This window comes from Scyliorhinus torazame, chromosome 14, assembly GCF_047496885.1.
Source record: "Scyliorhinus torazame isolate Kashiwa2021f chromosome 14, sScyTor2.1, whole genome shotgun sequence".
Taxonomy (NCBI): Eukaryota; Metazoa; Chordata; class Chondrichthyes; order Carcharhiniformes; family Scyliorhinidae; genus Scyliorhinus; species Scyliorhinus torazame.
The window spans coordinates 60,255,286-60,266,035 of record NC_092720.1 but is presented as its reverse complement, the minus strand read 5'-3'; the positions used below and the strand labels follow the sequence as shown (position 1 = coordinate 60,266,035).

The 10,750-nt window shown below is 47.7% G+C and overlaps 1 protein-coding gene across 1 annotated transcript; it reads left to right on the top strand.

Moving 5' to 3' along the window:
* The first annotated feature begins 6,563 nt into the window (after positions 1–6,563).
* Positions 6,564–7,324, top strand: LOC140389295 (small integral membrane protein 12-like). Its single transcript, XM_072473475.1, has 2 exons — positions 6,564–6,585; positions 6,627–7,324. Exon 2 carries the CDS (start codon positions 6,632–6,634, stop codon positions 6,911–6,913), a length of 282 nt encoding a protein of 93 aa, XP_072329576.1. The 5' UTR covers positions 6,564–6,585; positions 6,627–6,631; the 3' UTR covers positions 6,914–7,324.
* Positions 7,325–10,750: the final 3,426 nt, after the last annotated feature.

Below are 10,750 nucleotides of genomic sequence, written 5' to 3'. Positions count from 1 at the left end.
CCGGGTAATTTTAATGCAATTTCCTCGAGGGCGCGTCCCTGCGCGTCCTCCACATAAATCCCACAACCTGTTATGCGTTGCCCATCCAGGACTGTGGAAGATCCATCCACATAGATCCTAATGGGATCACACGTGTCCGGGTGAGGGGGGCTTTGAGATGGAGTGGCTAATTTCCTGGGGGGTGTTTTCGCGATAAAGGGGCCTGTATTATGGTGGGGCGAGATGATTTCACACTCATGGGGGGTTCCGGGGTACTGTAGATTGTCCGCTAAGTATGTGTGTGTCTTGGTCCGTTTGACTGTGATGTCCCGTCCTTGTAAGAGAAGGGTCCACCTAGCAGCGTGGATTTGGCTGACGGTACCGTCTTTAAGTCGTCCGTCTAGTAAAAGTTGGGTGGGGGTGTGCTCGGTCAAAATGGTGATGGGGATCAGTCCGGTAATGTATGAGAAGTACTGGACTGCCCAGAAAACTGCGAGCAGGTGCCTCTCACAGGCTGAGAATCCCTGCTCCACAGCATCTAAAATCCGGGAGGCATAAGCCACGGGTCTTAGCTGGTCGTGCCGTTCCTGCAGGAGCACGGCTGAAAGGGTGCGGTCTATGGTCACTACCTCTATGGCGTAAGTGGAAAGCGGGTCAGGAACTTGTAGTGTGGGGGCGGCTATGAGCGCCTGTTTTAATGATTCCACAGCATCCGTATGCTGCGGAAGCCACTCCCAGGGGGCTCCTTTCTTTAGGAGGTCTGAGAGGGGTGCTGCCTTGCTGGCGAAACCGTCAATGTGGTTTCGGCAGTAGCCAACCAGTCCTAAAAACGACTGGAGGGCTGAAACGTGTTGGGGAAGGGGCAATTTAGCGATCGAGGCAATTCTTTTGTGCTCGATCTCGCGTTTGCCGTGTGTGATAATAGTACCCAAATATACCACTTTCTCTTCCAATATCTGGGCCTTTTTGGGGTTTACTTTACAGCCAATGGAATGTAGTAATTCCAGGAGTTCGGACAGAAGCTCAATGTGCTCTTCCTTTGTGTCTGTCTGCAGTAGTAGATCGTCTACATACTGTACCAGACATTCGGGGCGAGAAAATTTTGCTAAACCATTTGCCAGCTGTCGGTGGAAAATGGAGGGGGAGTTGTGGAAGCCTTGTGGCAGGCATGTCCACGTGTACTGCTGCGCTCGGAAAGTGAAGGCAAATTCATACTGGCACGCCGTTGCCAATGGAATGGACCAGAACACATTACTGACGTCCAAAACCCTGAAATATTGGGCATGGAGTCCCTGTTTGAGCATGATCTCGGGACTTGTTGCAACGGTGGGGGCTGCTATGGGGGTGACTTTATTGAGTTCCCGATAATCTATGGTCAAGCGCCATGATCCGACGGGCTTCCTTACTGGCCAAATCGGGGCATTATTAGTTGAGGCTACCGATCTTAGGACGCCCTGCTCTAATAAACTTTCTATAACCTTTAGGATTTCTCCCTCTGCTTCTAGGGGGAATCCGTACTGCTTTTGGGGTCTAGGGTCCGGTCCTGTTATTTGTACGGAGCTAGTCATCCGTCCACAGTCGTGTTTGTGGGTCGTGAATGCTGCCGTGTTTTTTTGCAGGACTGCCCTAACCTGTCGGTCCGTGCTGAGTGTGGTGGGGTTGAACCAAAACTCGCCCACTGCGCTAATTTTGTTCATATAGTCCCCTATGGTGAGCGTTGCGGGGGCTCTAGCGGACTTCGCCATCTTCCAGACACACTGGTTGACTGGGTCGAAAGATAGGTGGTGGGAATTCATGAAGTCGATCCCTAAAATGTGCTCTGCTGTTGGGGGCAGGTCGACTAAAACAACGGGGTGTTTTGTATTAATGGTTCCGAGTTGGATGGGTACAGGGGCTGTGAGTGGCCTGTAAAGCCGCTGAGGGTGATAGTGGCTGTGGTGGGCCACGTGTCCTTACCAAGGGTGGAGGAATTTAAGGTGGTGCGGGACCCTCCTGTGTCCCAGAGAAGCTCGATCGGCTGTCCCCTAACTTTCGCAGCGACTACGGGTCGTCCTGACCTATCCCAAAGGGTATCGCAGACCCAACTGGGGGAGCCTGTACACCGTCAGTCCGTTCCGGTCAAGTCTGTCTGATCCGACTGGGCGCTAACCCTATGGGTTCTGTTTTTTTCTTACTGAGAGTGCCTGTCTGTTGGGCTCTCTGTGGCTTTTTAGGGCAATTGCATTCTTTGGCAAAATGTCCCAACTGTCCGCAATTGTAGCACTCTTGCGGTTTTGCTGGGGGGCTGCTCTTTCCCTCATTTACCCAGGCGGGGTTGTGAAGAATGGTTCTTACTGCCTGCACGTCTGCGGTGGCTTGTTTTTCCTCGGGGGTTCTAGCGGCGGGTTTATTGTGAGCCGACTGTTCCCAAATGCGGGACAATCTTTTGACCACCCACTTCTCATTATGAGCCTCCTCCGAGGGGTCATAATTACTACAGGCATTCTGTCCTGCTTCCGTGGCATGGGAGATAAGGGTGCCATTTGGCCATATTGTCTGCGGACAAATGGGCACGGTCTACATTTCTGAAAACGGCTTCAAAGTGAATCCACAAGCGTCCTGCAAACGCTGTGGGGTGTTCAGACTTTTTCTGTCTGCACTTATTTAGGCCACCTATGGGGTCGCCCCGGTTATACCCGATCGCATCCAGGATCGCGGTATGCATTTCTGCAAGGGTGCCTCCTACATTCTGTGGGTCGGGAAGGGCTGCTGCGACCGATGGGTCTAAGCTGAGGACCGTGAACTTTACCTGCTCTTTCTCATCCAGGCCGTACAAGGTCGCCTGGTGTTTGACGGTGGCAAAGAAATGGTGGGGGTCTGAAGCGGGGAGGAACGGTGTGATTTTAGCACACGCGTCCCGTAATTGGGTCACTGTGAGGGGGGTGGAACAGAGGACTTCCCCCTCGTCTGCTGTGGCTGTGCGGTGGGTTGTTACAGGGTTCATGGGAGCCTGTACTACCTGCTGTGTGGGGGGTGGGGGTGCTTTACTCCTTTGGGGCTTTCCTTGCGCACATGTTCCCTGAACATATCTCTGCGCTGTCTCCTGCAATTCTTCCCAATCAGGGCCGTCTTCCTGTTCTAAACTTTCCCCAAAGGTTTCTTGGAATCCCTTTTGGACAGAAAGCATTGATTAGACCATAAGACCATAAGACATAGGAGCGGAAGTAAGGCCATTCGGCCCATTGAGTCCACTCCGCCATTCAATCATGGCTGATTTCAACTCCATTTACCCGCTCTCTCTCCATAGCCCTTAATTCCTCGAGAAATCAAGAATTTATCAACTTCTGTCTTAAAGACACTCAACGTCTCGGCCTCCACCGCCCTCTGTGGCAATGAATTCCACAGACCCACCACTCTCTGGCTGAAGAAATTTCTCCTCATCTCTGTTCTAAAGTGACTCCCTTTTATTCTAAGGCTGTGCCCCCGGGTCCTAGTCTCCCCTGCTAATGGAAACAACTTCCCTACATCCACCCTATCTAAGCCATTCATTATCTTGTAAGTTTCAATTGATTGCAGGTCTGCAATTTGCTTTCGGCACTTCGCTGCCTTGAGATCACTACATTGCTTTTGTAGCGTCTCCACCTGCTTCTCTGTCTCTTTCTTAACCAGGACCGCACGCTGCGTGTCCTGATAAGCCTTCTCATACTGGGATTGAAAACTGCTTAAATGCGCCAGACAAGACTGGTGACCCCGTTTGGCGTCAGCCACCTCTTCATCCTTGGCTTCTAACTGCCTTTTCAGTTCCAGGTTCTCTTTTTCCATCTCGCATACATCGATTTTACTCATACGATGTATGCCTTCTATTTTGTTTCGGAGGGTCCTGACGACCTCCTCTGTGCCTCGCAATTGTGCCATGCAGGACACGATTGCCATCGGCTTGCGCGCTTTTGCTAAGCTTTTCTTATGAATTTCACTCATGTTCTCCCACCAAGTATGCCCTATACTTCCGGGACCTGAGTCGTCATTATTACAGAAACCGCTCCACACGGGCCATCCTTTGCCCTTCAGAAATTTCCGAACTTCCACTTCCCAAATGGGACACTGTCCCACTTTAATGCTGCTGATCAGTGCGACCGCAAATTCTTCGCGGTTCATGAGGCGTTGCATTGCCTGCATGGCCACCTCTCTTATCTGCTCGCTACGTTCAAATTTGGAACAGGGGGCTAAGGTGATGTCGTAGATGCGGGTACGGCTTGCGCTAATTTCCAAAAATACCAACTTCTGACAGTTTTGATACAACAAAATCTATCAGTTTTACCTTATAACCCTGTTAGTTACGCATGCATACACACACTTCCGAATTGTGAATTATTAACCAGAACCGCTTGAACACTTGTGGTTTTTTTTTGTTTTTGCTTCCAATTGGATTCTATTCAAATTTCTGGGGTTCTCCCGGAGTGGTTTTCCACTTCTATGTCGGGTCCCGGTGGAGTCGCCAATTATGTTGCTCTTTTTAGCCTTAGTTTATTAGCTCTGATTATGTCACCTTTGCTCACGAGTCGCCAGGTATCTTTCTGATACCGCCATGTGGTTCAAGCTCGAGTTATGATTAATAAGTCAACACACCGCTTAGTAAGATTGAAATCAACAGTCATTTATTATGTACAGCAATCAATACTTACACAATAATCCTACTATCTATATCAAAACCTACCACTACTGGCCAATACTTAACTTTAGGAGATGGCCCACCAGGCCAGGGAAACGAATGGCTTATCGAATTAGATCTGGCCTGCGGGATTCAAAAGGCTGATACGGGTCGATGGCTAGGAATTTTTATCGAGTAGCGATCGCTGGAGTCAGACTTACTGTTTCTGGTCGATGTTCTGGCGAAGGTTGCGAGCAGGTGAAGAAGGGAGAGAGAGAGAGAGATCTGAACTTGGCCCCTCACTTTATAGGGCCCAGGGGCTTCCCGCCTCTCGGGGCGGCCCTTGACCCTGTGTCCCAAGTGATTGGACTTGTTCCCAATCACTGGGTTCGATATGCTCCAATAATGGGGCGATTCCTCGATCGGGGGGTGGTCGTTCACCTGTCTTTGTTTCGGCCACTGCAGGCGCCGACAGGTCTGGCCCGGCATTCAATTGCTAATATGTTGCAATTGTTCCCGGGGATAGCCGATTAAACTGCAGATGTCTGGGTTGATGTGTTGCTAATAGTCTTGAGTATCGATCTGGGCAGACTTCCCCAGAGCCGAATACGCTATTCTGTCTGCAGCTGTCCGTTTGTGTCCTGTTGGCTGCTTTTCCCATCAGCCTTTTCGGTTAGCTGTTTTAAATCGGGTTTTGGCCAAATTAATAGGGAATCAGCCATTTTAGGTGGCTACACCACGTGGTCGGCTGTGGACCAATCGTGCAAGAGTGCGCGAACCCCAACCAATGGGAAGTTTGCATGGAGCCTTTAGAAGAAGGACCTCGGGCTGTGTGGACCAGGGACCTGAAGCATAAATACCTGTTGTATCATGTTCTGTGCCAGTTATTTGACTAAAAGCCTCCAGTGTTTGTCTCGAACTACCACAGTTGGGTGGCGAGAAAAGTCCTTGCCTGGGCATCTCTGGCCGATCCCCCTGTGCACCTTCAAGAGTACGACCCTCCGAAGAATAGTATATCTGGGCCACTATGAAAACAAGCCCTTGCACCAAAGCGCCTTGGTCTAAAGTCAAAGTGCGAAGAATTAGCATTTATTCTAAATCTGCTTGTGCATTGATTACGTTTTTCTGTTGACAAAAATAGTTTTGATTCATCAGCAGTTTACTCAGTAAGTGTTGATGAAATCATAGAAGGGTGCAGATTAGAAGCTAGCAACAAAATCGGACAGATTAATTAGCATACTCTGCAGAACGATATCTTTCTACACCTTTCACTTGAGTTTCCTCACACAGGAAGATCTATTCTCTCTCTTTACATATCCACACTATCTGCATTTCAGAATGATTAACGATGACATGGTTTATCCTGCCCTGACAGAAAGAATGCTGCATGTTGGCAGCAACACAGGAAAAGTGAATTTAAAAAGATAGGTGTTGAGGCAACATGTTACTGTGAAGAAAATTGGATAAGTATACAATTTAAGAACAGGAAGCATTTTGTTTATTTATTCGTTTGCAGGATGTGGGTGTCACTGGCTAGGTATTTGTTCTGCATCCCTAATTCTGTTCAAAAGGTGATGGTGAGTCACTTTCTTGAACGTCTGAGTTATGTCAGTGTATTCACACTGATGCCCAGGACTTTAACCCAGGGACAGTGATGGAATGGCAATATAGTTCTAAGTCAGGATGAAGTGTAGCTTGAAGAGGAAATTGCAGGTGATAATGTTTCCATACATCTGCTGCCCTCGGCTTTCCAGGTGGCTGAGGTTGCAGGTTTCTTGCTGAGGTTACAGCTTCTTCCCCACAGCTGCCAGACTCCTCAACGACTCTCCCTTGGACTGATCTGTTCCCTGTAAGAACACTATTCACGACACCCTATGCTGCTCTTGTTTGGCCATTGTTTCGCACTGTAACCAACCACTTTGTTGATATACCATTGTCAATGTACTCTGTTGAGGTGGCTGAGCTGCGAGGGGAAGAAGGTGGGTGTGGGGGTCGAGGGAAAGGGAGGCCTGGCGAAGAGCTATCATGTGGCCTCTTTTGTGGGCTGCCGCCCGTACGTATGCACTCTATGTAACGTTTCCCGTGGCCTTTGTCGTGGGTGCTGTGGGCTATAATTTAGAGTGGTTTATTCGTGGGGACCAACAGAAACCAGTTGAAGAGAAAAGCATTTTTGAATTGCGTGAAGAGAGAAAGCTTGCTGAGATCACAAATAAAGATTGTACCAAAGTGCTAAGCCTAAAGGACAAACTGGAGTTCACGCCAAGGGCAGTGCTAAACAGGAATCGGTTGGACAAGGCCAGTGATTGATAGCCCAGGAAAAATGATGCAGTGGAGCAATGGTTTGTGGATGGCACAATGTGCGTTGCAGTTGGAACATCCACCAGACTGAGTTGTTGCAGAGATCATGGAAAAATAATTGGTGGTCTTTCCCAGATTTCCTGAGAAGTGAAAAGTTTGAAGTTTCCAGGCTTTTTTTATTGATCCTTCAAGAATTGAAAGCAAAGAAGTCCCTGATGTGGTTTATTCTGATGACTGTCCTGTGTGACTTCCACCCCTATTCACCACTGCATCACCAGGTCTCCAGCTATCATTCACTGGCTGGTGCATTTTGGCCTAAGTAAATTAAATGTCAAAATTCCTGACTTAATTTATTTATAATGTATTATAGTTGGATTAGATAAGGATTACCAATGAAAATAAAGTTACTGAACAATGAAAAAAAAAGTCAATGTACTCTGTTGATTATTCTTTTGTTCTACTATGTACGTACTGTGTACGTCCCCTTGGCCGCAGAAAAATACTTTTCACTGTACTTCGGTACATGTGACAATAAATATCAATCAGGTTTGGAAGGTGCTGTCTAAGGAGCCTTGATGAGTTGCTGCAGAGCATCTTTTATATGGCACACACTGCTGTCATTGTATATATGTGGCTGAGTGAGTGAATGTTTAAGGTGATAGGATGTCAATTAAACAGGCTGCTTTATCGTGGATGGTGTCAAAATCTTTGGATGTTTGAGCTGCAATTATCCAGGCAGGAGGAAAGTATTCCATCGCATTCCTGACTTGTAACTACAAAGAATAAAGAAAATTACAGCAAAGGAACAGGCCCTTCGGCCCTCCCAGCCTGCGCCGATCCAGATCTCTTATCTAAACCTGCCTTCTATTTTCCAAGGGTCTACATCCCTCTGTTCCCCGTCTGTTCATATATCTGTCTAGATGCATCTTAAATGATGCTATCGTGCCCGCCTCTACCACGTCCGCTGGCAAAGTGTTCCAGGCACCCACCACCCTCTGCGTAAAAAACTTTCCACGCACATCTCCCTTAAACATTCCCCCTCTCACCTTGAAATTGTGAGCCCTTGTAATTGACACCCCCACTCTTGTAAAAAGCTTGTTGCTATCCACCCTGTCCATGCCTCTCATAATTTTGTAGACCTCAATCAGGTCCCCCCTCAACCTCCGTCTTTCCAACGAAAACAATCATCTACTCAACCTTTCTTCATAGCTGGAACCCTCCATACCAGGCAACATCTTGGTGAACCTCCTCTGCACCCACTCTAAAGCATCCACATCCTTCTGGTAATGTGGCGACCAGAACTGCACGCAGTATTCCAAATGTGGCCTAACCAACGTCCTATACAACTGTAACATGACCTGTCGACTCTTGTACTCAATACCCCGTCCGATGAAGGCAAGCATGGTGAACAGGTTTGGGGAATCTGACCTGCTCTTGTAGCTACAGTATTTATATGGTAAATATAACAATAAACATAGGTGTATATGATTCAGGACATGATGGAATAATTTGTCTGCTTTTCTTTTGGGACCATAGAAATGTAATTTCAGAAATGCAAATGTTTAATAATATAGATTGTATTTTGATAAATACATGGATAGGATGGGTATAGTGGGATGCGGCACAAGGAAGTGCTGAGGGTTTTGGCCAAGGTTAGTATCATGACCGGTACAGGCTTGGAGGGCCGAAGGGCCTGTTCCTGTCCTGTATTGTTCTTTGTACATTGTTCTTTGTCTGTAATGTGAGTCTCCTATCATGAAATTTTACTGTGTTATCTTTTGAGTATGAGGGAGAATTTTCAGTTTTTTCTTTTGTTAATCTTAGGTTGGTTACGTATCTCCCTCATGGATGGAAGAAAACAAATGTGTGATAATGATTTATTGATGGCTCAAACAGTTTTTTTACTCGATATGTTTTTAAATTCTGATGTAGATAATATAGGAATGGTTGTCGATCCTAAATGCCAAGTGTGCAACCATTTTAAATTAAACAGACTGTTCACAGCAACCGAGCTGTGGGCTGCATTTTCCTTCATGCAACATTCGATCAGCAAAATGCCTGTCACAGTAGTGAAAGACCTTAGTGTCAAAAATTGTGATAAGTTCCAAATAGTGTTTCTTCTTCAACTCTTCAGAGATGGAAGGTTTTTTTGTGCCAATTTGTCTTTCCTTCACTTCTCATTTATCATTCAGAGATTGAGCCTTACTGGGGTGTGATTCCATGGACGGTCTCTGGCACCTTATCTAAGTGCCCATTATTCTCGGCTCAATCTGTGACTGTCGGAGGAATATACAGATGTGGAAAACCACACCCTATATCCATACATGTGAACATTGATGAAGAGAAGATCAATGTCAGATTGTATATGAAAAAAATAGTGGACTAAGTGAGTAGGCAAAACTATGGCAGTTTTAAGAATTGAGGAAAATCAAGACTAACAATGATAGGGCAGCAAGGTGGCACAGTGGTTAGCACTGCTGCCTCAAGGCACTGAGGTCCCAGGTTCGATCTCGGCTCTGGGTCACTGTCCGTGTGGAATTTGCACATTCTCCCCGTGTTTGCGTGGGTCTCACTCCCACAACCCAAAGATGTGCAGGTTAGGTGGATTGGCCACGCTAAATTGTCCCTTAATTGGAAAAAATTAATTGGGTTCTCTAAATTATAAAAAAAAGACTAACAATGAAATTAGGATAAAATACAGTAAAGAAATGGGATCAAAGGAGAACTGGTGAATACAGCTGTCCGAAAGTGTGTTTTTGGTATGCAAATTAACATGGCAGTAGAAAAACCAATGTTCACCTAAGTGATAAGGGAAAAACAATGGTCTACAGAAGAGGTGACTTCAAAGTGGAGAGATAAGGGAATAATTTACATCTATATGCTAAAGGCCTGGCCCACAGGGTGAGTAAGGGATAAAACACTATGGGCGCGATTCTCCGCTCCCGCGCCGGTTGGGAGAATCGCCTGGGTCGCCAAATTTTCCCGCGACGCCGGTCTGACGCCCTCCTGCGATTCACGGAAGCGGCCAGTTCGGCACAATCGCGTTCTGCGTGGCGCGGTCCAGTGAATCGCCCGAGACAGCCAAAATGGCGATTCACCGGTACCCCCGTGATTCTCAGTGCCGGATGGGCCGAGCAGCCTGCCCAAAACGGCGGGTTCCCCCCGGCGCCGTCCGCACCTGGTCGCTGCCGGTGGGAGCGCTGGGAGGCGGCCTGCGCGGGGGGGGGGATCCTACACCGGGGGGGCCTCAAATGCCCACCGATCGTCGGGCCGGCCTCTGAAGGCAGACCTCCTTTCTTCCGCAGCTCCGCAAGATCCGTCTGACATCTTCTTGCGGGGAGGATGGCAACCACGTATGCGCGGGTGACGGCAGTTATGCGGCGCCGCCATTACGCGGCGCCAAGGCCTGGCGTGCGTAAATGACACGGCGCCGCTCCTAGCCCATTTTCGGGCCCTGAATCGGTCGGGATAGGGGCCGTTTCGCGCCATCGTGAACCTCAACGGCGTTCACGACGGCGCGAACACTCTGTCTCCATTTCAGAGAATCGCGCCCTATATATCCAGAGCAAGGTAATTGGAGAAGAGGGTAGAGATGCAGCAACCATCATAGCCACACCCAGCTGTAGAAAGCAGGCAGTCCCAAAAATAAGTTTATGCTAAAAAGCTGCTGTTTAAAATCAAACAGGGAAGAATTTCTACACAGAACTAAAGACGGCTTCCCTTAACCTCAGGAAAGAAATATTGATCTTTGAATGGAAACTGCAAATTCAGCAAAAAACGGGGTTTAGAAGGTTAAATTATGAGGCTAGGTTGCAGTTATTTGTATTTCCTTCAGTTTCGAAGAAT

Bases quoted from the DNA above. Each gene is read 5' to 3' on its own strand.
- LOC140389295 (XM_072473475.1), top strand. From the start codon at position 6,632: ATGTGGCCTCTTTTGTGGGCTGCCGCCCGTACGTATGCACTCTATGTA.